Genomic DNA, 26,467 nt, shown 5'->3' with positions numbered 1-26,467 from the left:
CACAACAGGCCCCACTGAAGAGTCTCTCCCCGTCTTTCCTGGAGGCCCCCTTTAGGTATTGGAAGGCTGCTGTAAGGTCCCCCGGAGCCTCCTCTTCTCCAGGCTGAACAGCACTACTGCTTTGTGGTGCACCATCTGTGTAATCTGGCCATAAGCCGATCTGAGTCATCAGGCGAGAGTGTTTTGGGTATAGTCCATTACCAGCTATTCCACTTATACCCTTTGGACTTGGCATAGCAAATGCAAAGGTGGGGCTGAAAAAAAAGGGCTGAGTGTTTATCCCAGCCTGCTGCTTTTGGTCTCTGTCCAGTCTAGGTGAGTTGGAGCAGCCCCTGTTCACTCTGTGCCCTCCAGCTGTAAGGGACTGCTCAAAACAGCATCAGGAGAGAGTCAGTGTAAAGGAGGACTTGAAACTACCTTTGCATGTGACTTCTGACATATCTTATGCTGCTAAATCCACAAAAAAATAGGGATCTGGATCCATGGAAGGAGATCTGTCTATGTTTGGTTTGTGAAATTGTTGTAGGATAGTATTGTTCCCCCAGATTGCCTGCCCTGTAGAGTCAATCTGTGATTGCAAACCAGCTGAGGTCCCTTCCCTCGCACTTCCAGTAGCAAAAGGATGCAGATCAAGCAGTGCCCTCCATGGTGACTGTTCAGTGTCATCGTCTTTGTATGTGTTTGGTGGACATGCACCACCATGAAAACTGATGGAAGTAGAAGGAGAACTAGAAGGAAGAAGAACAGATCTGCCTTGCTTTTCCATAGCTATCATGGCTGCACACAGCAAGCGGGTGCAAAGCCTTGCTCTGACCCGCACACAGCTGTCTTCCCAAGTGACCTGTGCTGCTGTCTCTCCACTGTGCTCGGAGTGCCAAGTTTAGCTCTGCCCACCTCCACAGCTGCTCTTTATTGTTAATGGAAGGCTATTGCTTTCTAAAAGTAAACAAACTATATTTAAGAAAAAAACATTTAACTTGCTCAGTGTCACTCTGCTTTTCTAAGGTATGTGTTTGCATTGAGCAGAAATGTGCATCCTTGCTTAGCTGGCAGAGGAGTGAGTGCTTTCCTGAAGGAGGAAGGTAGGCATTGCTCCTCGTGTTTTTTAACAGGGGATGTGGGGTCCAGACTTAGAAATAATTAATGTTGCAGAAGTGATCTGTGAGATGCCTCTGCTCGCATACAAGAACTGCACCTATTGCCCCTGCTTACACAGAAGAGATGGTAGCGCATCTCTGTCTGAAGATTCAGTAACATCAAGACAGCTGAGTGAAAAGCACAGGGGTGCTAGTTGTTACTGACCTCGTACCATAAGTAATCACAAAGTACACCTGAACAAGTATGTCAGGTGGAAAATTAGTGAAACAGAGACCGAGGAAAGTACTGCAGCTTTGGGGGGAATAGTGAATGTAGTGGCCCAAAACAGCTACCGCCTCAGCATCACCCAGTACGGTGGAGTTTTTTGAATTACAGTAAGAAAGTATGATTTAATGAGGTTTTTTCTCTCTGTGGACTATTTTAAGCAGATGTGTATATTCCAAATTTTACTTATGTAATGGGGAAAGATGTATATTCTGTCCACCTATTTAAAAACAATTAGGCTTATGCATACATTAAAATATAAGCGTGGCAGAAGACAACAGAACAGAAAAAAAAAAGGGGCTATGGACCTGGAAGAGAGGTAGCTGAGCAGTTACAGCAAAGATTTTTCCTATATTGGCAAGTCTCAATATGGACCAGGCAGGTGCTAATTGAAAAATGTGCCCATTACCAGTCCTCTGGTGACTGATAAGAAGTTAATTTGGTGGTACTTGCCTACCTACTGGTGGGCTGAGGGAATCTTAGCAGCTATTTCATCATATGGAAGGCAGGGTTAACAAATCCAAGCTTTGCATTTTTCAGCGACTGTAGTACTTAATATAATCTTGGAGTCATCTTCTCCTGCTGTAAGAAAACCTGACACACAGTGCTTGGGTTGCTCAACTCTGCAGCCTGATCCCAGCTCCTTGGGTTTCTTACATACGTTGTAGGTGTTCAGGACGTACTGCTCCATAACTTTTCTGGGAGACAGTCTGTCACTCTGGAAGGGGTACAAGCTGGCTATTATTTTTCTTTTCCTCCAGCCATTACAAAGCATGATCAGGTTAGTCCTTGCAGAGTTCCTGGAAGCTCTTTCAGCAGGGCTATAATTGGATTGCATGAGCCTTGGCCTTTTGCCTTCTCTTCTAACTACCATTTTCCAGTACCTGAGTGAAGGCAGAAGGAAAAGTGATACTAGCAGGGATGGGGGGTTGGCTGTGACTTCCATGACATGAAAAATGTCAGTGCATCTGTAAATTTATTTTTCCTTTGGAGTGAAAACAAGACACTGGGATTTTTGGTGTTTTGGAAAAAAAAACATGAGAAAGGGACTTCACGTAGCAGTTTGGAGCTGAACCTCCCACAGGCTGTTGTTTTCAAACAAAACTGCCCATTTTGAAATGAGAGGCTGGTGTTTTCTCAGTATTTCCCAGGTAAAACCAAACATTTCAACACTTCTTAACTGAAAGCTCAGTATGAAATTCACAGTGAAATGGTTTGGTGTTTATAAATGAAAGTCAGTTTCCCAAACATGTAAGGAACTTTGGTCCCCCCAAAATGCAGCCTTTGTCAAGCCAGCCCCTTGTCAAGGGGCAGTGGGAGCTTCACCTTCATGACCATCCATCCAAACATCACCCATCTCTGCTCTTGCCCCAGGCTCTGGCTGCTCCGTCACCTCCCTCTGGCCTGATGGAGGCACAAAGTCTTTTGCATCCAGCACTCTGACATTTACCCTGGGAAGAGCTGTGTCGTAGTTCAGCCCCGATTAGACCAGACTACGCAGTCTCTCTCTCACTCCCCCCACCTTCCGAGAGAACAGGGAGAGAAAATATAAGGAAAAACCGCTCGAGGTTTGAGATAAGGACAGGGAGAAATCCTTAAAGTTACCATCACGCGCAAAACAGACTCGACTTGGGGAAAACTATTCATTTATTACTACAAATAGCAGGATAATGAGACAGAGAACAAGATAACCTCCATCCACCCCTCCCTCTTCCCAAGCTTAACATTATCTCTACTACCTTCCCCCCGGCCCCGAGCGGCACGGGGGGGGAAGAGGGAATGGGGGTTGCAGTCAGTTCATCATACGTTGTTTTACGCCGCTGCTTCGTGGTTGGGGGAAGAACTCCTCACATTCCTCCCCTGCTCCAGCGTGGGGTCCCTCCCACGGGTGGCCACAGTCCTTCGTGGAATTGCTCCGGCGTGGGTCATCTCTTCCACGGATGCAGTCCCTCTAGAACAGCTGTCCCAGCGGGCCCTCCACGGGCCACAGCTGCCTTCAGGCATCCACCTCCTCTGGTATGGGGTCCTTCACGGGCTCCAAGTGGATCTCTGCTCCTCCGTGGACCTCCATGGGCTGCAGGGGGACAACCTGCTCCACCATGGTCGTCACCACAGGCTGCAGGGGAATCTTGGCCGGGAGTCGCATTACTCCTCCCCCTCCTTCTTCACTGACCTTGGCGTCTGCAGCCGTTCCTCACAACAGGCTGGTAGATGTCTCTCAGGATCTTTTTTACATCTTATTCACTTCTCATCTCCTTTCCACTTCTTGCAGCCGGGCTGGACCGAGTCGGGCCCAATCGGCTGCCTGGCGAGAGGCCAGAGGGTGAGGCCTGCAAGGCCCATGAGGCCTGCGCCTCCCCCTCTGCACCTCTGCCTCCACTCAGCTTCTTCACATCTTCTCTCCTCTTCTTTTTTTTTTTTTTTCTGTTTTCCCCTTCTTAAATACGTTATCGCAGAGGCGTTATCACGGAACATTCTGCTACCAATTGGCTCGGCCCTGGCCAGCAGCAGGTCCGCCCTAGGCCCGGCCGAGTCCACTGAACAAAGGAGAGCAACTTCTAGCAGTTTCCTACAGAAGCTACCACCTTAGGCCCCCCCTCACTAAACAAAACCATGACAAGCTGAGCTGACAGGAGAGTCGCTGAGAGTGCTAAATCAGCCTAGGTAAAAGGAGGCAATAACGAGCATTCCCTGTCCGTTCACTTAGGCTGGGAGGAGGGATGCTGTGATGTTTCTGAGCACGGTGCTCCTAAGCTGCCAGCCGAGTTGTGGCTCTGCTGTTCTTTCACCAGTGTGTTAAACGGAGCCGTGTCTTTTCAGCAGCTTTGTGAGTCTGCTTTCTGGCATCGCTTTTGTCCTGTGCGTAGCTCCTGGGAGCCCAAGGTGGTTGTACAGCCAGCGGAGACAAGTAGGCACCCAAAGCAGAGTTATTCTCAGGACCTAAGTATTTCCTCTTCATTCCCCTCCTGAGGTTTCTAAAAGGTATAAGCTGTTGGTACTGTCTGAGGTCTTAAGGGACATAAATGCTCTGTTCAGCCTGTGTTTGCAGTTCGTTGGAAATACAAGATTATCTCCAAAGGCTTAAACAGTCTGAATGCCATTCTGGCAGATCGGGTACTTACTTTGCATGTTGCTATATAGATTGCTGTGGTGAGACTGACCTTCTCATGGGCTATTCTGTCCTGTTTATTTTCCTGGCTGCACTGGCAAGAGAAGTTAATTAAACAGATTCCTCTGGAGAAGATTTGCTTGGAGACGTATACCCCTTTCCTTGGTCAAAACAAAGAGATATAGTCAAAACCATGTAGATTAGTCCCTGCATTTATGCTTCTCTAAAATCCTTTTCCTATATTCTCTCTAAAGTTCATGCACTTTAAGAGCCTTAGTGCTATGTAACATTTCCATATGTTCTTTTTTACTGGCCTGGTCTTATTATTTTAAAAAAAACTAATATACATAGATGTATATGGGTGGGTGTCACAGGTATTGGTGTCTTTTCCCAAGTAACAAGTGATAGGATGTGAGTGAACGGCCTCAAGTTGTGCCAGAGGAGGTTTAGATTGGATATTAGGAAAAATTTCCTCACTGGAAGGGTTATCAAGCATTGGAACTGGAAGGCTGCCCAGGGAAGTGGTTGAGGACCATCCCTGGAGGTGTTTAAAAGATGTGTAGATGTGGCACTTAGGGACAAGGTTTAGTGGTGGACTTGGCAGTGTTAGGTTAACAGTTGGACTTTATGATCTTAGAGGTCTTTTCCAACCTAAATGATTCTATGATTCTATATATTCCTAAAAGCTACAGTAATCTCATAAGATAAAGAAACAATTTGTAAATCAACACTTCAACTGTTGGGCTGACATTATGTGACTGCTGCTCCAGTAAAACACAGTGATGAATGTATTTGTGGATACCTCAGGGACGTCAGGTGCTGGGTGAGTGCCGGAGGTGAGTGCTCTCCATTCCCAGCAGTGCCTTCAGGAGCTGGGAGCAGTGTTGAGTGGGTCAGTGCACAGGCAGGAGGTGGAAGCAGAAGGCCAGGCTCTCTCCTGCTCTTTAAACATCTGGATGAACTAGATGTTGTCACTCACATGGAAAAGATGGTCTAGGATGGTCCTGTCAGAGCAGCTGCCCACTGGTTGGTGGCTGTGGCAGTAACAGCGTGGCTGATAGGGGCACTGGGCTTGTCTACCCCATAACAAAAGGGAGGGAATTTTCTGTGAGAGATTTTCGGTTTGCAGCTAATCTGAAATAGTTTATATCTCGCTAGATCTATTGCAAGAGACAACTGTTCAAAAGGGTCTTTGGAGAATGCTTAAAGTGCTTTCCCAACACAGGAGCTCCAACAACAGTCCCTTTTCGTGTCTGTCTGGCTGAGTTCCTGTTAAAATAATTAACACGGCTGGAATGTTAATGCATTTTCCATAATGTACTGTCGCAGCCAGGGCCTTGGGCAGGCATCTTTTATTGTTATTCAATCTAAAAAAAAAAATACCTGCTGATTTTTAGTTAAGCTGAGGTCAGCCAGCTTCTTCTCCATCAAATGGATGTAGACCTTTAAAGCTCTCTTCCTGCTGATAACTTCTTCAGAGAGAAACTGGGAACTTCAAGCTGTTACTAAATATTTGTTTTCCCTAAACAGTAAAAGTAGCAACATTTCTCAAGCTTGGGTGAGCAATCTGTCTCTAAGATACAAGTACACTTTTGTACTAGGCTCTTAATGGCTCCAAATTCATGTGTTCCTTCCATTGAATTTTCAAAGGATGTGTGTGCATGGACCAGGCAGGTAAGTTGCAATGAATCAATTAGTGAAAGAGAGTTGGAAAATTTAAGTCATGTTATGGTGTTTTTTCATGAGTATAGTGCTTTGAACTGTTGTAACTCTTAAGTTATCTGAGACCTCCTAGAAATGGAGAGGACATTTTATCCTTGTGGCTCTGAATGATGGTTTTACCAGTTAATTCCTCAACATTGCTATGTATTCCTCCATAGATGGGGCAGGGAGCAGGAGCTCTCAGAGGATGTTCTGCATCCACAGAAGCCTACATCTGAGTGAGTCTCTTGGGATCCCACTATAGTCAGTAGGGAAAACTTTTAGGGAGCAACTCCTCTCACGTACTGAATTCTTATATGCTGAGTTGATAAATGGCTTGCATTAGCAGCAACCTGCAAGATCTCCCCACTGTAGTATTTAGGATGGGGTGAACTGCCGCCTAGCTGTTCCTTGGGCTATAGGTGAACCAAGCCAACCTGCTCAGACACAACTAAATGCATCTGCATGGCTTCTCTAGTCACTTCTGTCCTATGGTCCTTTGATGGGTCAGGTTGATGTCATTTGATGTCTCTCACAAAAGAGCTTTGTTGATCATCTTTTAGGAAAAAAATGAACCAGAGAAGATCAGGATTGTCTGCCAGCTGCGGTGAAAGGCAAGTATTGGTAGAAGGAGTTTGTGAAGTAATAACAAGAAATGCCTCGAAGCTTTTCCTGAAAGTTAACCAATGTTTGAGTGAATGACTGCTTGTCAAAAAGGAAAATGGTCATGCAAGATAACCCTTCTGCAGATCATACTTCTTATTAATTTTTGCTTAGATATACACTTTCCTTACTGTGTTTAAAGGTTTTAGATGGAGGTTACTTTTTGTAACACATGAAGAGCCTGTTAATCTCAGTGACTAATAATCCCATAAATTTTAGCTACTGTATTTGTTCACATGCTTATGTTTTTGTACACAGAACTTATTCTGTGTAAGTATTTTTTTCCCCCACACTTGCTTTGGTAAGAAACTCAAGGGTAAAATTCCATATGAAATTGATAGCTAACTGCAAAAGGAAAACCAGATAGCAGCCCAACAGAAGTACCAGATGTACATTTCTGCATCTTTTATATGGATGGGGACACACAGAAATGCAAATTTCTGTTGTTTACAGGAGGGGAGTTCATTACCTGTATTTTAAAATTCAGAACTTTTCTCTGATACTTAAGAATATACTTCTATATTACTGTCAGTACATCTGAAATTCAGTCCAGGTCATTGGCAAGCATGGCTGCTGTGGGCAGTCATAGTCCAAAATTGAGGTGGCCACAAACAAATTTCTGTTAAGTGCCTTTTGTTGCAAGCGCTCATTCTCCAGGAGGGATTACAGCTTTATCTTGTGGGGACAGTGGGCAAACGTTGCTGTAATGAGGACTGCATAGGAGGAAGAGGATGTTTGCATTTTCCCCTGTATTCTCTAATAGCTTTCAATCAAGAAATTTAAACATGTGACTCTCTAACTACTTTCTTTCAAGCCCAGCTTTCTTTCAAGTCCAGCTTTCTTTCAAGTCCTGCTAAAATAGTTCATTTCTAGCTCAGCTGGAACTTCAGTTCTTTTGTTCTGAAATCCCTTTCTTAAACTGCCTTAGTTTTCTTGTTAAACAACTCGTCTGGAAGACAAGTACCTGATGCATTCCTGCCATGTAGTTTTTCCCTGCACCAAGAGATCAACTTTTGCACTGAAAGCTGTAACTGAGAGTTAAATGCACTATAAAATAATGTTTAGATTTTGCCTGTAGGGGCTGAAATATATGGTTTGAAACATAAAAAAAAAATCCTGGACCTCTTAACTGTGTGCCTGCTGTACATCAAAATTCTGGTTTTATTTTTAAAAAAAGTGTGGTATTTTGGCAACTTTCTACCATCACAGTCCAAATAAATCTGCTACTTGAGAACAAGAAAATAATTGCTGTGGAGTAAATTAGTATCAGTTACTTCCCAGTGACCATCTGATACATAAGACATATTTTAGCCTTTTCACTGCATTCAGCAAAACACCTTTGTTAATGTTTGGGTATACAGGAGCAATTGCTGGCTCTATCACTAATAAGAATATTCAGGGAGAGCCTAAACTTTTAGTTAGAGGATAGACTGGAAAAGGATAGCAGCAGCTTGAAGCTAAGCTTGTGCTGTAAACCTTGACATCAGTGTCCTGTTTTTAGCTTAATAAATTGTCCATGAATTGTAGAAACCCAAGGACGTGCATTTTAAGTGAACTCCTGCAATGGATGTTTTTGTCATGGGATAGCTTTATCTTGCTAGGCAACTATGCCCTTGGCCCTGCCTCTCATACGAAGGGATATAAATCAGAAGTAATGGTTGTGAAGCCTGTGAAATACAGTGGTATAAAAAGTCACGAGATTAAGTATCAAAGCTTTGTCTTGAAGCTATCAGTTGTTTTCCTTTCTTGTTTGGGAAGGTACTTTTGGAGACAAACATCCCCAAAGATGGAATTGTATTGACCATACCTCATCAAAATCAACCTAGTTTTATTTCACCAAGATCAGTGCAGCTGTAGCAAAGGTGGATTTGGCTTCGTGTTGATCTGTTGTAAATAAACTTACTTCTTTCTGGAAAAAGTCTCCTTTTCTTATGGGAGGTAGTTTTCATGCAGGTGCTCCTTCTGCTGCCAGGCTTAGCCTCTTTTTCTGTACACTTCTCTGATGTCTAGTTATTTATTCTGTGCAGGAGCCCTGTGCAGGAAACAGATGATGCTCCGTGTGCTGAACTGTAGGTGGATAAAGGGGGCAATGCTCTGCACGTGCTGCGGCAGCGAAACCCGAGGCGTGCCGGCCATTCTAGAACAAGCTGAATTCGGACCTTAGGCTGAATGTGTTATCTGGCAGCAGCTCTGCCTGCTGTACAGAACCAAGGGTGTAATAGTGGGAAAAGGAAGAATGAGAGAATAGCAAAGCCTATTTTCTTCTGTCTTTAAGGAGTAAATCTATATTTGGATGGACTTTGAGGTAATCAAAAATTCAACAGAAAAAAAATGTTAAATGGAATCAGAGGTAAATCAAAGTTTACACCTTCTTTCAAAAAAACAAAGTTGTTGAGGATGCGAATGTTACTTCTATACAACCCAACTGAAATGTCACGGTCCTTTCCCTGACCCCAAGGCCAACACTCAGCCTATGCCAGGGCAGCAGTTCAGCAGTGTGGATGACTGGGCCCCAGTGACCATGAACTGCCACTGCTGGAAGTACTAGCATAGATGTAGTCTCAGGTGTGTTTTCAGCTTATTTCTACCAATGTGCAACATGGACATACTTTCCTAAAGTGAAAGCAAGCTATTTGGTTGCTTTGATAATGTTTGTTTCAGTTCCTGCTACATTGCTTCCTCTTGAAGTTCTGTTTTTAAAAAGGCTACCTTGCTACAGGGTGCAGCACTTGAACTGTGATGTTAGGCAGAGGAATTCAGAAGAATTTACCCAGCATCTGATCTTACACAGGAAAAGTAAAAATAAATTAAGCTTTTTCTTGGTATGAATGGAAGAGGCAAGAAGCACCTGAATCTGACATAGGGAACTTTATTTTTAAAAAGCAGGTTTCTAACACATCTGTGATCTGCAAGTTCAGGATTCCTTTCCAGTAGTCTCTAAAAATCCATGATGCCTGTAATCATCACTACAGTTGCTCAGGTAAGTGCTCAGGGAAAGCAAACATAGCCAAATTTATATTTTGAAGCATGTATTTATATTATTATTCATGCTGTAAATAAGATCAGGAACTGTGGTTTACGTAGATCACCTGATCTTGAGTAAAATACCAACTTATAATTAGTGAGGGAAGTTAAGACTGGTGGCTAAGCGCGTCTACCACACAGACACAGATCTGATTAGGCTCCGACATATCCATGAACAATGTGCAGTGTGTTATTTGCTGAGCACAGGCCAAATGATTTCCCACAGAAGCCAGTAAAATATTTCTAACGTTGTTAACAAACATTTCTGTATTTTCCTAATGCTCTTTGGAGAACAATCTGTCTCTTTATGAGGGTACGGTGTCTGCAGCAGCAGCATTACAAACCGTGATGGGGGCTGCCAGACACTGCTCCTGTGCAGACACGTACCGAGCAGGGATTGAGGGAAGATTGCTTGCTGAAGTGATATCTAACATATGTAACCTTCTCTGCACGTGAGCCAGATGGCCATTTTTCTGGGGTATGTGTCAAATCACGTTTCAGAGGTTGAGTGGAAACAAGGAATGTTTTGCCTGCGGCTCTGGAAGCAATGAAGGGCTGGGGTGGATGCACACGTCTTTGCCACCCTTTGCCACAATTTGGGCCTCTGTCTCTGCCCATCCGTCTCTTATCACTTCAGTGCATTGCTCTGCGCTACTGCTGCAAAGAGACAAACCCATTATTGCAGGGGAAGGTTAGTCATTTTCCCTGAATGCGCTGAGTGGGAGTGGTGTGGCCTGTGTGTCCGTGGCACGGATGGCTCAGCAGCTGATGCGGCCTATGCTGCGCCGGAGGGAGGTGGGCAAGGGACTAGCCACGAAGCGCAGGTCTGTGACCGCTCAGCCTTGCCTGCGCAGGACTCACCGGCCAAGAAAAGTGATTACAGGAATGAGATTATGCTGCTCCTTCCTTGGGGACGTCGTGGGGATTACATACATCATTCCCATCTCCATATGGTTCTCGGTCATCTGCATAGACAGCCTTTATGGGTTCCAATTAAAAGACTGTAAGAAGTATATATACATATACACACATATATATATATATATACGCACATACACAGAGCCAACGGCTTCCTGACAACCAGGGCTGCAGCAGCAGTTTTATAAAACCACCCTCAGCCATTTCAGGGCTTTCCTGCCCCGTGCGACCGCCGCCACGCCCCCTCCGCTGCCGTCTCCCGTTCTGCTCCACCCCGCCGGGCTGGGCCACCGGGATGTGGGTGAGCGGCGTGGTCTCGGCAGCGGAGCGGGAAGCCGGACACGGGTGACCTTGGCAGGCAGAGCCGGGCTGCGCCTGCCATCGCTGCCGAGGAAGCTGGGCGGGGAGACGGCCGAGATGGTGGAGGACGGCGGCGAGGAGGAGGCGGAGGGGGAGAGCGGGAAGATGCCGGCGGCCGCTGCCGTGCCCCCCCTGCAGCGCTGCAACGGCTTCCTCCCCGGCAAGGAGGCGGAGGAGGGCGGCGGGGAGCGGGGGGCCCAGGCGGGCGGCGGGGAGCGGGCGGGGGAGGCCGAGGCTGAGGCCATGCTGTCGGCGGGCGGCGGCCGCGTAGAGACGCGCCTATCACGGCGGCGGTTGGCGGTACTGGCCGTCTTCAGCTGCTACTCGCTGGTGAACGCTTTCCAATGGATCCAGTACAGCATCCTCAGCAACGTCTTCGCCGTCTTCTACGGCGTCTCCTTCACGCAGATAGACTGGCTCTCCATGGTCTACATGGTGGCCTACGTGCCGCTGATCCTGCCTGCCACCTGGCTGCTGGACATCCGCGGCCTGCGCCTCACCGCCCTGCTGGGCTCCGGCCTCAACGGCCTGGGCGCCTGGCTGAAGTGTGGCAGCCTGGCCCCCGGCCGCTACCCCCTCACCCTGGCGGCTCAGGCCGTCTGCGCCGTCGCCCAGGTCTTCATCCTGGGGCTGCCCTCACGCATCGCCTCCGTCTGGTTCGGCCCCACCGAGGTGTCCACCGCCTGCGCTGTGGCCGTGCTGGGCAACCAGGTAGGGGCGGAGGCCGGAAAGGGAGGCCTCGGAGAAGTGGGAGTTTGGCGTGGGGTTGATTTAAAAATATGGTGTTTAAGTGGGGGAAAAAACATCCTCCAAGAAATGGTTACAGGGCAGCATTGGAGAGAGGAGAAGTGATGGAGCAGGGGCAAGTGCAGAGGTGATGTTATGTCCCACGCTCCCCGGCCAGCCTTTCTTTTCAGGGCCCTGGCCATGTGGCAGCATATAGCAGCTTGCACACTTCTGTCAGCTGCCAAGGATACATCAGTTGAGACCTTTTTCAGAAAGTTTCCCTGCTCCACTTTCTCTTCCTCTTGTGTTCAGCATCTTGTCTCTTGCATTTGGCATCATCCATCTGACTGAATGCACCCCCAGCTGGAGGGGAGTGAAGTGTGTGAACTTTCACAGAGAACCCTGATGCCAACATGTATTAGTTCCTGCTTTCTAAAATATGGCCTCAAATCACTAAGTGCCAGTTGTCAATGCCTTGGTGACTTGCAGTCAGAAGTTTTCTGTAATGCTGTGATGGTTTACATCACTGTGGGGAGCTGACAACTGAGTCATGGATTTCTTCGAGCTCCCTGGTCCTGGCCAGTTTCAGAGAGCTGGAACAGTCATATCTGAAAGCATGATGCTGATGGGTTATTTTTTTTTACCTTCCATAGCCTTGTTCTCACCCCTTACCACTGTCCCTGCTTTTCTGTGTTAACAAAATGTTAAGATTCCCGTCAACGTCACTGGCACAGGCTGAGGTCATAGGTGCAGTTTGATTAAGGTAACGGGGGTTTTGTTTTTCCTCATGTGAGTCTAATGATTTTATGTTTGTGCCCTTTGGATTATTACAGCAGTAATATTAGTGTTACATATTTACAGTTAGGATTGCTCATTATCTCATACCTGGCTGTTTACAGTTTTCCCAATGCTATTCCAAAACAATTTTTTTTTTTTTTTTTGCATTTAAGTCTTCCAGTGGACAACTCAGCTGTCCCTTTTGGACTGAAGACTTTGGAGGTCGTTGGTTTGCTCTTTTAGCAGTTGAACAAAAATTTTGCATCTGCATCCTGGAATTGGGTTAAAGGTTTCCTTGGCAGTTGAATTTCCACTCTTCCTGACGTGCCCCAGTCGTCCCAGTAGCAAGGAGTTACTGGAGTTTCAGTTCTGCAGTACAGTGCCAAGGATCCAACCTGAGAGTCTGAAATGGATGCTTTCCTCAGATGCTGAGATGTCCGGGTTGAAGTGGGGAAGGACAGGAGCAGCAGTGCAGGGATTGTGCAGATAGGAACCACGAGAAAGATGGACAAAGAAAACGGGAGCAGAGATGTGAGCAAAATAAACCATAGTTATTTCTGGAGTGTATTTCCCTCCAGAAGCTAGGACTGATCTTAGTGTGCTGATGTGCTTGGTGGTCCTCTGCCAGGGAAATACGTGTGAAATGCACTGAAAGCGTGTTTCGTCTCCCTCTGGCAATCCTGCGCAGAGGATAATAGCTTGTCCTGCAGCTATGCTGTACCCTGCTAGCTCAGAGCTGTGTGCTATGTAGGTTTTAGGGCAGTCTTCCTTGTGACCTGTGACGACTGATATGGTGTCAAACAATAGATTTTATTTGTTCCAATTTTTTCTTTCTTAAAACTTCTCAAAAGCTAGATTGAAAGAGCAGTGAAGTGACAAATTAGACACTTGAAAGTTAGAAATAATGTTGTCTGTATATCCCAATGTAGTTCACTTCCACATACACATTACAATATAGTTTCACTGCACTTGTTTAATTACACAGGTGAACCACGTAACAGAATCGGGTTGCTATAATGAACTGGGCTGTCAATCATCCCGTTCTCAGTTATTTTGTGTAACTTCAGAGCTACAGCAAACAGGGCTGGGGACTGCAGGCAGAGGAGGGACAGAGTAGTTATCAGCAATGAGATTGCACCCACTATCTGTCAAGATGCTGATCATTTGCAGTTGAAAAACAAACGACCTGGGATGGAGGGATGTACCTGTCAAGGGGTGTTAGGAGTGCTGGATTGCCACGAGTATTTAGTGTCTCAAACTGGGCACACCAGACTCACTGAAACTCTCAGTACTTCTGACCTTAGCCTCTCTAGATGTAAAAGGTGAAAACCAGTATCACCTGACTTTCTTGGAATATTGTGGCTACTGTATTGTTTACATTGGGGGAGGAAAAAATGTACCTTAAGAAAAAGAGTAATTATGTACTTAGTTCATGATTGCAGGGTTCATATACTGAAGAGTGAGGATAAAAAGAAACAAAATCTTCAGGTGAGCACTGAGTACTGTGTAAATCTGATGATCTCTGGGGAAAAAAAAAAGAGCAAAACCCTCATCAGGCGTATGCACAGATGCTGCTTTGTAAGCACATTGGCATACCTCTAATTAGAGTACTTTCTGAGTGTTAAACTTGCTAGTCTTCATGCTCTTATATTTTTTTTTAACCTGAAATAGACCAAGGGGTTTTTTTGGTTTTTTTTTTTTTTTTAGAACCAAAACCAACCCCAAAATTGTTTGAACACTTAAAAAGGCATTTTAGTTTTGGAGGAGGAGCAGAGATAAATTGGAGAGTAGTCTAACACTGTTGTTCCTTCATGTTTTCAAACGCTTTATACGTATACCCAAACCTTGCATGTCAGTCTTTATTTCTCTAGTGGCAGGATCATGTCATTAAACGCAGAATTTTGATCAAGAAAGAGAAGCGTGCTTCTACAGGAGGTAGCTGGAGGCTTTTGTCTTCTCTAGTCCTTCTATTAGAGGATGACCCGTACAAATTTCTGTGCATGCACAGTATCTTCCTGTGAAAGATTCTTCTACAAAAAGACTTTCTTAATGCTTGGTTGTTAAATGTGCATTATACTTGTAGTATTGTAGTTTAATTTAGAAGTGAAAAGGTTAAAACTAGAGTTATTGAAGACCTGATTGTGAAATGTCATTGAGAGCAAATGGCTCAGAAGTATGATACTAAGGGAACACTTTTCTTTCATAGTATTTTTGATACCTGTTATGGTATAAATTCTGAATTCTACCTGGTAAGGCTTTTCACTTCCGTTAATTTTTATGTTCACAGGGATATTACTTTAAGGTTTTCTTTTCTTGCTTTACAGCTTGGAACTGCTATTGGCTTTTTGTTGCCACCTGTTTTGGTTCCAAATACACCTAACGATATCGATCTAATGGCACATAACATCAGCATCATGTTCTATGGAACAGCGATAGTGTCCACACTTCTGTTCTTCTTAACAGGAGTTGGTAAGTGTTCCGTTCTCGTAATTTAAATGGTGACCATAGGGAGTGTTTACATCTCACGTAAAGCACATGCCTTTGCTCAAAATAGTTAAGGTTACATTTTCTCCAGTTTATTTGTGTTCACTTACCTGTTGCACCAGGGTTAAGCGACAACCAGTTTACTACATGTCATGCCTTACATGGGGTGACCTCTCTCAGAATATTTAGTTCACTTAGGCTTTTTGCTACAAGGACATTATGATATAATGTGAATTCTCTCTGTTAATCTTACAACTCTGATTCAAAGGTCTAGACACATTGCAGATGAAGTCTGTCTTTGACCATATGTTCGTACCGATATGATGTGACCAAATAATTAGCACATCCTTTGTGGCTGTGACTTGATTCTTCCATGAGAATACCTAGAATTTTTTTTTTTTCCATGGAAGTGTAAAAAACCACAAGTTAGTCTTCTGAAATTCATCAAACTGAAACACTTCAAAAAGAAAAAGCATTAGTCTGGTAAAGACAAATCAAAATTGTTCCTTCTTCTTCTTCCCCAGTGTTTGAAGAAAAGCCCAAATACCCTCCTAGTCACTCTCAAGCAGCCCTGCAAACTATGCCTCCTGAGGAATACTCCTACAAGCAATCTATTATTAACTTGTTCAAAAATACTCCATTTGTACTTTTGCTGATCAGTTACGGTAAGCGGTGCTATCTGGCTGTAGTCTGGCAGAACAATTCAAAAGTGTGCTGAAAGCATATCAGCTTTTAGTTGTGGTGGTTTTTTGTCGGGGAGGGAGCATCAAACTTCTTATTTACTCAGCAGCCAGTGCTGGAAGATCCGGCAGGATTCAAAATACCATTTGTAGGTCTGGTGAAGAGATTTTACCTGGCAGATAAAAGGTTTTGCCTCTGATGTGAGTCATAAATATCAGAAGATTAGCTCTTTAGGGTAGCAGATCTGCATGGCTACATTTGGAATGACTGAAGCTTTTCTTTTGTTACTGCAGGTATTATGACTGGGGCATTTTATTCTGTCTCCACATTATTAAACCAGATGATAGTAACTCATTATGAGGTAAGTTTCTTGGATCTTCTATGTATATATATATATTTACTATACATTTGCAGAGGTGATGTTTATTATTATGTAGTGCTATGTGTGCTCAGACATTTGGTTTCCTTTATACCCCTCCTACAGTTTGTTGCACCATACAGCTTTGAGAGTCATAGGAATGTTTGTTTGTGCTTATGACTGCCGAGAGGTCTGAACTTGACTCTGAGTGGAAGCAAGTTATTAATGAGCACCATATAAATATTTGTTGAAAGGGAGAAGAAGTGAACGCTGGGAGAATTGGCTTGACACTGGTGGTGGCAGGAATGGTGGGTTCGATTATTTGTGGTTTGTGGCTGGATTACACTAAAACATACAAGTAAGTGTGGGTAGGCATGTATGGGGTTAGGGGTAGGAAAGCAGTGCAATTGCATTAGAAAAGTACTGCCACGTAAGGGCTGAAGTGAACTGATGATAAAATGCAGTTCATCCCTGATCTTTTACCGGCCTTGATGGAGGCTAGTTTCTGAGGCTACAGCAAAACCTTGAGACGCTTACTGGTTCCTGGCCAAAAGAAATGAGAGGAGAATGCAAAAATGCGAAGGGGTTTTCCAGCTGCTCCTGTCTCTTCAGGAGTGTAAGACTAACAAGGAAGGCAATGTATGTCTTACATACAATGGCCAGGTGGCCCAGTGGGTTCTTTCTCCTGGGAAGGCATGAAGGCTCAAAACCTACTCTGCATTGTTTTGTAAAATAGACAGTTGATGGATTATAATTTTTTTAAATACTTCTCCAGTCCTATTAGTAAGCATAACATTTGCTTTAATTCAGGGGATGACCATGGAGCAGAACTCTGTTCTAGGGTAGGAACTCCTGGGTCCATCACCCATGGTGTGGTGCTCCCCTGGAATGAGCAGTCCCTGGAACGCTGCTTGCAGTGGAGTAGTTCTCCCCTGTGACTCTTAGTATGTTATGTGCAAGAGCTCTAGAAACCTAATAGGTGTTAATGCTGTAGATTGGCTTTGTTTCTGTGTATGTTTTGGCTTATAAGTGATATATGTGCTTTAATATTTTTGGATGACATCCCTTATTCCAGATTTAAAATAAAGAGACCATTGTAATGTGATTTGTTTGACTTGCCTCTTAGGCTGACTTTTATTGCTAATAGCATTCGATTTGGCTGCTCGTGTATTGATGCATTGTATAATGGGCAGAACTGCAGAATGGCCAAGGGGTATAACATAGCAGAGAACTAAAATAGTCTTAAGGTAGTAGTATCTGCTATGATTATCTACTCTTTGAGAGTCTGAGTAAGTCTCTTTAGCTTTGAGTGAGGCAGACATATAAACAAGGCAATAAGGAGTTTGGGAAGGGATACATTCTCATTGCATGATACGTTAGAGTCAGAATTACATGAAACAAATTTTACAGCTGTAGAATGTCAGTTGTTAGAGAGTAAGTAATGTTTACATTACACTTCTATGCTTCAGTAATGTGTTATGATCTTATGTTAACAATGTTAATTTTTTGTTGTTGTTGGGTTGCAGGCAAACTACTTTGATTGTTTACATTCTCTCTTTCATTGGGTTGCTGGTATTTACTTTCACCCTGGACCTCGGATACCTTATAGTAGTGTTTGTGACTGGAGGAGTGCTTGGGTAAGCAATTAAAGATCACTAGAAGACTTGCTGCAGTTCTGTTCAGGAGCAATATTTATAGAATCATAGAATAGTTTGAGTTGGAAGGGACCTTTAAAGGTCATCTAATCCAACCCCCCTCCCTGCAAGAAGCAGGGACGTCTCCAACCAGAGCAGCTGGCTCAGAGCCCTGTCTAGCCTGGCCTTGAATGTTTCCAGGGATGGGGCATCTGCCACCTCTCTGGACCACCTGTTCCAGTGTTCCACCACCCTCACTGTAAAACATTTTTTCCCGATGTCTAACCTGAATCTAACCTCCTATATTTTAAAACCATTACCCCTTGTCCTATCACAACATGGCCTGCTAAAGAGTTTCTCCACATCTTTCTTAACTAAATGATTCTACTGTGTATTCTGTCACTGTGCTCTCAACCTATGCCTATAGCTCATAGTACAGATAGGGTTTACTAAAGTTTCACCTTCTATTATATCAGAATAAATCTAAAGTAACTCACTTTTCAGAGAATTTCATTTAATGTTTTTATGGACCTAACAGAAGTCTGTATGTGGTCAGTTTGTTTTGTTCCGGTTCAGAAAGCTATCTGCAGCAAAGCTGAATCTTTCTGTTGACCAGTGGGTGAGTGATTGGAGTTTAACTGAGCAAATCTAGGAAGGCTGGCTTCTGTGCATTTTCATTAATCTATATTTTGGTAGCCCAAGCAATGTGCTCGGTGCTTTGCTCACTCAGAAGAGCATCAGCACTTCTCATAGATACATAATCTAAAAGGCCCAAAAAGTGCTGAGGGAATAGTGCTGTATCCAGACATGACAGTCAAGGGAGAGCCAGAAATGTCTTGAGAGTTTCAGTTTAAAACCCAGTCAACCAACCTCAACTGCACTAAGCCCCAGCTCTTCCTGTCACCCATTGATCCCATGACGTTCCACAGCAGCTTCTAGCAGACATTCCAGTGTTCAGCCTCCCTCCCTACTGATGGTCTCTTTTTGTCCTCCAGCATGGATGTTTGGGCTGTTCAAATAATGATGTTTGTGTATGTCTTTAATTTGAAAGTAATTGTCTTCAATTATGGAGTGGCTTGTGGGCTGGTCAGAGAAGGTTGTTTCATATGTATGGAGTGGAGTGCAGGTGGTTATGGGAAATAGGACAAATATGTTAAAATGTCGTTGTCCTAAACAGAGAGATAGATGGCCAGGTCAGGGGAATGAAGCAGGCAAAGCAAGTTTTGAATCATGTTAGGTCTTGAAAACAGACGTTTCAGAATACCAGCTAATTCATAATACCGTGTGTTTATATTTGATTTTCTTAGCTGCAGTAATAGATGAAGGCCACACCTGTCATCCTCTTACCCACCTTTTCAACAGGTTCTTCATGACTGGCTATCTCCCACTTGGGTTTGAATTTGCTGTGGAAATTACATACCCAGAGTCTGAAGGCACTTCCTCAGGTCTCCTTAATGCATCAGCACAGGTTATATCATTTTATTTCTTCAAGTGAAGTCATGTTCAGGAAGGCCACTCTGCTCGAATCTAAGAAGCCATTCTTAGACTCAGCTGCTAAGTCTCTGTTGTGTTACTGTAGTCTTATTTTTTTAATTTAGTTTCTATCAGATGTGACTTGAAACTTTGCAATGTAAGTGATGACTCTTTTCGGTGTAAGCCTCATGAAGTGACTTCTTTATTTTTAGATATTTGGAATTTTCTTTACACTTGTTCAAGGAAAACTCACAACAGACTACAGTCCTCGTGCAGGAAACCTCTTCCTTTGTGCTTGGATTTTTGTGGGCATTATCTTAACAGGTACTTAATCAGATGTGTAAGTAATGATTTTTCTTTAATGTAAAAATGTGGAGGGTTTTTTTACATAGTGATTTCTGGGTAGTTTTTAATTGTCTCAGACATCTAGGATTTAAATATGTGGCTTCCTGTCTGGGCTGACAGAAGTGCAGGGTTTGAGGGGTTTTTTTTTGCTTTGCTTTTCACTTTTAAATACTTGCTATGCGCACACCCTTTGATTTAAGAATGATGTTGCTAATATATGGACAGCCATCTGTCACTGATTTCTTGAGTCATGTCTTGAATTTGAGGCAGATGTCCATCTCCAGAGTAGGACAGTAAATGTAAACAAATACATAAGTGGAGACAGTTTGCAGTTTTCCAGGTGCAAGAAACTGCTGATGTATTCCTAAACTGTACCAGTGACTTACACATGCTGGTACTTACAAATATGCTGAAAGTGCCAAAGACAGCAACCTTTGCTTTAAGTACTCATGGTTTAAAAGCTTTTATCATCGTTTTCTGTGTGTGCTTTGTGAGGAGCAGGTTCAAATTGTCATTAAGTCCAAATCGCAAGAGAGTAAATATAGATATTTTGAATATGTGCTGAAAGTAGCTTCCATGTGCTTGCACTGTACAAACATTTCCCTCAAAATGCATGTAATTGCAAAGTTGTGAACCAGCTTTCTCTTTTTTCTCTTTTTTTTTTTTCCCCCAGCCTTAATAAAATCAGATTTGCGAAGACATAATGTTAATTCAGGGATTATGAATTTGGATGTTAAAGCTGTAAGTGGTGACTCTCTTACTATGATTGTATTACTGTACTTGAATGCTTGGCTTCTACTGGCATAATAATGCTAACAGCAAAAGAGTAATTGACAGAAACTTGTAATATGACTGTGTCTATGCTGTTTTGGAACAACAGAGCTGCATAGAATGCTGCCCTCCAGTTTATGTTTCTCCCCTTAGCTCCCATTAAAAAAACGAAAAGACCTTCCACTCTCAGATTTTCCTGAATTTTAAGTGGGCAGTATTGATCTCTGATTTTATTGCTTGAATCTTGTTTTTTCATATTTGCAGGTAGCATTGTAAATCGTGAAGCCTTTTTGTGTGTTGGGGTAGGAGGCTGTGCTACAGACTACATATTTTATTTGAAATACCTGCAGTCCCTTTAAGTGAAGTCAGTGTCTGCAGTTTCTATACTGTGTCGCATGAAGAGCTGGGTCTGTTCTTCTGCTGAGCACCTCGGTTTAAATGAAGAGCGAGCACAGCACTTTCTGCTGTCATTTATGGTCCCAAGACCATATTTCAGCAACTTTTCCAAATTACAACAGTCACTATTAGAAATAAGGCTGACATTGTAAACTTTTTTCACTGCTGTGGGATTTTTTATTGTTTAGAGCAAGACAATGAAATAGCTTTCTAGAGTCAGATATTGGAAGATTCTCTGTCACACCTCTTTTTATGTGTAGATGTCTTGCATATATAGCAGCTTTTGATCATCTGCAGTCAGGTGCACACTCTTAGTGTCTGTCTAAGGTTCAGAAACTTCCAGGCTGGTGCTTATGAGCTAACATGAACCTGAAACATGTACAGCTGTGTATGCACAGTATGGCATCCTGTGGGTTTACCAGCCTGAGTTGAGGCTGTCTCGGCGGTGTGCATGCTGACTATAGGCAGTGGTCCATGATCGTTCTGTTTTCCGTTCTCACCTTGTTAATTAGCCTAGATTGCCACACAGCTTCATTTATACTAGCCAGGATATAACAGAAGCCTGGAGTCCTCACCCCGATAGTATCATAAATAATTGAGAGCTGCCTGTGTTAATAAGGTACAATAGCACTTTGATTCCAAACCTTGATCTTCAAGATTCTACTGTATCTAAATGTAATGGAGAAAAAAAACTGAGAGTTAATGTCCGTGTGATATATATCTATATGCAGTAAATATATACTTTAGAGTTATTTTAAGATACTCAATTCTATAGTTTTTGGGGTTTTTTATATTACAGAGAGAATGGAAAATAGAGCTTTCTAAAAATTTCTAATTTCACTAATTAACTACATATACTATTGGAGTCTAACCTAATAATTACCCAAGAATACTGAGGTTAGGAATAGCTTATGCTGTATAACAGCTTCATTTCTGTTTTGTTCCCCCCCTGCCCCCCCCCCCCTTCTCCAGGTACCAGTTGACAGTCCTGTAGAACCTGAAAGTACTACATTAAAAACTCAGTCGGCTTTATAAAACTGAAAGACGGTGACCTAGAAACGCACAAGTTTGGATACTGGACAATATTATTTAGTCTAATAACTGGATTTATGTGTATGAGTAGTAAAATGTGTTTGGTGATATTGGTGGTAGTTGTGCAGTGGAAGCTATGAAGATGCTCAGTTCATTTTGCTCAAGATGCAAACAATTCACCTTTGTGTGGAATATTTATTTTAACAGTTTTCAAGTTTTACAGTTTCATTAGAAAAGAATTGTGTGAATACTCTCCACACTAGAGAGACAGTTGCATTCAGGATGCGTACTTGAAAAAATCTGGAATCCTGAAGTACAGTCGTCATGATCAGAAGTATCCAATCTTCTTTTCCCCAAAGAATTGAGAGGTAGTTAATTTCTTATTCAGTCTTTGCTAGTGCATTTGAAAAGTTGGAGAGTAGGTAGCTGCACAGCTGGAGGATGTTCACAAGTTCCTTTTTTTAAAAAATATATCTGTATTTTTAATATAAGCCAACGGTTCCTTCTGGGAAACTGTTTATAGCACAATACTGAAAACAAGAGATGACTGCAAACATATGTGTTTCATACTGGCATCTGATATTTCTTTTGCCTTGAAACTTCTTGATAGATATCAGAAGGCAGATAGGAGAAAACACTGTCTTATAGATTCATTTTAACATTTCTGGGGAGATTTGAAGAATTTCTCACTAGATAAATTGAAGAAAAAACATTTCTTATTAAATACAGTAAAAAGGAGGAGAAAGGCCTTTGATATCTCTACTGTGAAGTAGGTATAGGCTATGGAACGCTACCACACAGGTTGCCTCCATGGAATATTTTGAGTGCTTTCTCAGTTAAACTGAGAGGAGTACATGTTTACAAAGAGCTGGTGCCTTTACTTTGTAAAGAAGATCCTTGCCTCATCTTGAGTTTAATCAGTGCTGCTGAAGAAATTCCATTTTGTGTGTTAAACCTCCTCTGAATATTTGTGGAATACCAGGAAATGTGTTCTATCCTTTTTTTGCATTTGTTTCTCTGTGTGAGGAATTGTATCATTTGTCTTATGTGACATTTCTGTGCTCGTATAACTTAAATCATGTCTTTTGCAGCTTGTTAAAAGCTGTAAGGATGACTGAAAGGAAAATAGTGATATTTGATTAAATGTTTGCTGTTTATATCATGCATCTTAGCTACAAAAGGAGTGGACTTCATTTACATTTACCTTGTGTTATTACATTTATCTGAATTTGGGATGTGGTTTGCTCACTGCAGTGCTTGTGAAAATACTCTCCTTTACCTTGTATTCTATCTACACACCTACAGAATTGATAGCACTACAGAAATACTGAGGCCGTACTATTACTGAAAAAGTCAGACCTGAGTTAGTAGACTTTTTGCAAACATTTAAGCTTTAGCAGCCTTTAAGTTGAGCCTGCAGGTTCAGTATCGTCAATGATGCTGTCTCTTTGAGTTCCCATAGACATAGTGCCATTCAGAAGGTGGAATCGTACTAAAATTTTTCCATGGATTGTTACAGTTGGATGTGGGAAATTTTTTAACTCCAAGGTAGTCTTTCAGCATGATAAGTATCATTAAATGCTTTTCTTTTTCTTGTTTCACTGTAGATTTAGAGATTCCTCTTGTATAAAAAGGACCCTGTAATCTTAGCTTACTAAACTTAGCCTCTAAACTTGATGATCTTGATTTAACATCTTGTATGATAAATGCTTCAGATACGGGAAGACTGAGTGGCAGTATACATATCAGATAGACGTGCTTGGAACACCCGCCTTTCCAAAAAGGATCCGTGTCTCTTTGCTAGGTCCAGTGCTAGAGAGAAAACAGGCACACCTTGCTGCTGCTGGACAGGTGACCTCTACAAGAAGAGTTCTGGTGAGGTAGCTGAATATAGGAAGAGGAACTCGTAGATATTCAAATGGCAGGCAAGAGTATAGGAATGAAAGCAGAGATGCTTTCATTATGGCAGTTCTTTCCATTTAATGACTTACTGTGATATAAGCTGCCCCATCAAGGGATGTACACGTTTTCAGCCCGAGTGAGCAAAGTGAAAGTTCCTGCCTTTTGATAACTGGGGAGGGGGGGCTTTTCCCTTTGGAAAAATGATAATAATGTGTGCCAAAATATATACATTCTCCTGCAAGATACAGATCCAGTAAATATTTGTGTTCATGGCCCGTGGCTGCTTTGTACTTCTGCTGTTGCAAAATCTTAACAAGATAGTATCTTTGCAGTTTGGGGGAAGTGTTTTCAAATGTTCAATAGAAAGTCTTTGGTGGTATCCTGAATGCTTTCTGAAATGTCCAGTACACGCTGTCCAAATTCAAAGACTGAGCTTTTTTTCTTCCTTTTTAAAATTTATTTTTAAATTCCTTTCCTCACTACTAGTTTCCAGTTTCTTTAGTTGTGTTCAGCTGATTATTGAAATAATATTCCAGCCCTGCTGGATCCTTGTGTTTTTTATCTTCTGCCAAATTACTTGGCTACCCTCCGAAAAGGTCCAAACAAGATTTTGGCATGCTGGAAACCCTGCTGGGTCCCTTAAAAGTAAATATTCCTAATAATGAAGGCTTAATTACATCCTGGATTTAATACTCCCCCTCTGAAAGGACATTGGAAGTTGGAAACCTGTGAGCTATTTCCAGGCAACAATAAAGTATTTAAATAAAAGGCTCAGCAGCAAACTAAAGAGCAAATAAAGAACAAACCAGTATTTTATGCAATAATCTTACCATCTGTCTGTCAAGAAACTGAGGTTCTAGCTCATGACAAAAGTAAATTTGGGGTAGTTGGAGCTTGCAGTTTTTTGCTTTTAATTTTTGTTTTTAAACAACATCTATCTAGTCAAACACCCATCTGGAATTGGAAATAGAGTTTCTGACTCTTAGCCTTGAGATTCTGGCTCAGCCCTCCAGTAAGAGTAGAAGTAGGGGGTAAAAGTCATAACTGCTTAAAGAGGTAAGCATTTAACGAATGGAATTGTATGTCAACTATGAGAGGATGGAGTGGGAAACCAAGTGAGGAGAGGCATCCCGATCCCATGCATCAGCTTTTGCTTTGTGTTCAGTGGCTCAAGAGAACTCTAGAGGATGCAAGAGAACTCCTGTAATGGTGAGCATAAGCAAGGGGGCTGCCCCCAAAGTTCCCAGGAGCCAACCAGGGTGTGTAGTTGCCAACTTTCAGTTACAAGATTCAGAGATTAGCCTTTAAAATAAGTATCTTTCTTTGTTTCTTACAGACCATGTTAAATTTTTGCTAACTTCAGTGGGAGAGACCCAGAGAACATTGACTCGTTTTTATTTAGGATTCCTAACATGGCCTCAAAAGTCTCATTTCTGTTGGCCGGGTGCGAAAATACCAGTCCTGTAAGACATAGTCTGGAATTACTGCAATCGAGAGCTTTCTTATTCAGCTTGGTAGATAAGTCCTTCAGAGCATTTATTTTGTAGATAAATGCTTGTCTTTAATAATATCATCTCTTTTTGTTGCTGAATGCTCATGTCCTATGAGGAAGAAAGTCCAAGGGAAGAAGTGGGAAAAATACATATGAATCATTTCAGGTTAATAGGGCTTTCCTAACGTCATCCTCTTGATCATCTCTTCTGTTCAGACAGGCTGTTGTTTCAGAGACAATCACTGGAGTGTGTAATTAGAGCTGCCAGCACATGTTGCCTAATGAAAAAAATGCTTTTGAGAAATCTTTGGACTATCTATCTTGTGTGTCTACAACCAAGTGAAATTGGGTTAACCTATAAGCATTTGTTACTTTCATTTTCCATTCTGTGAACTCATCAGTTTTCCTGTGTGAATGGGAAAATGTGACCTTTTCCGTTGCTGTCTTTCAATGTGTGTATAGATAACTGTTCTTAACTGTTATTAACTGTTATAGGCTTATAACAGTTCTTAACTGTTATAGGCTACTAATGATTCATAGACCACAAGCTAAGTTATTGTATCCCATGTGATTTCCCCACCACCACCATTCAGTCTGAAGTCTATGAAGAGGGAGAAGTGATGTTAATACATGAACTAGAATGAATTAAGCAAAAAATATTCTTAAGAGAAATGTATTTCCATGTGAGACCCATGTTATTTACTGCTCGTCTTTGTTCTTCTCCTGAAGATAGCAAATATCTTTGCTGAAATTTTTTTGTTTTGTTAGTGTCCTATTCTTTGTTTCAAGAGAAAATTAAAAATTCTTTATGAATATTCTCTGATTGCAATACTGTATGTGTGTGTATATGTGGATGGCATCATTCCTTGCCATTACATGTTACTAATAAAGTGTGTAATGTGTAACTTGACTGGAGCCAAGATTACTATTTTTGACAGCTGCTGGTACAGCTGCTGGTCTAAAAATGATTCATTTTTTTCCTTAGAAGCTGCCATTTAATGTAGGAAAATTTAATAAGTGAATGATATACTATGTCATTAATAAACATGCATGCACATGTATATGCAGGGTATATAAATGTATTCTACACAAGAGTATTGGCTTACAGATAAATTTTCTTAGGGCATGGAATTAAAGTATTAGCATCAGCAGTTGAGTTGCACTGCTCAAGTGCAGTGATTTCTCCTCCTTTGCTTTGGAAAAGGTCTGTGGGGAAAACAGTGCAGTTAACCCCTGAAGCAGAACAATCCAAAGTCATC

At 42.4% G+C, this 26,467-nt stretch overlaps 1 protein-coding gene across 1 annotated transcript; it reads left to right on the top strand.

The window, feature by feature from the left end:
* Positions 1-11,194: 11,194 nt before the first annotated feature.
* Positions 11,195-26,118, top strand: FLVCR1 (FLVCR choline and heme transporter 1). Its single transcript, XM_010129009.2, has 11 exons — positions 11,195-11,848; positions 14,965-15,109; positions 15,649-15,789; positions 16,099-16,166; positions 16,418-16,521; positions 17,690-17,800; positions 19,160-19,265; positions 19,483-19,594; positions 20,289-20,356; positions 21,755-25,676; positions 25,715-26,118. The coding sequence occupies exons 1-10, from the start codon at positions 11,195-11,197 to the stop codon at positions 21,815-21,817; spliced, it is 1,572 nt and encodes a 523-aa protein (XP_010127311.2). The 3' UTR covers positions 21,818-25,676; positions 25,715-26,118.
* Positions 26,119-26,467: the final 349 nt, after the last annotated feature.

Source organism: Chlamydotis macqueenii, chromosome 3, assembly GCF_036417535.1.
Source record: "Chlamydotis macqueenii isolate bChlMac1 chromosome 3, bChlMac1.mat, whole genome shotgun sequence".
Lineage (NCBI taxonomy): Eukaryota > Metazoa > Chordata > Aves > Otidiformes > Otididae > Chlamydotis > Chlamydotis macqueenii.
This window is presented reverse-complemented; position numbering and strand designations above follow the sequence as displayed.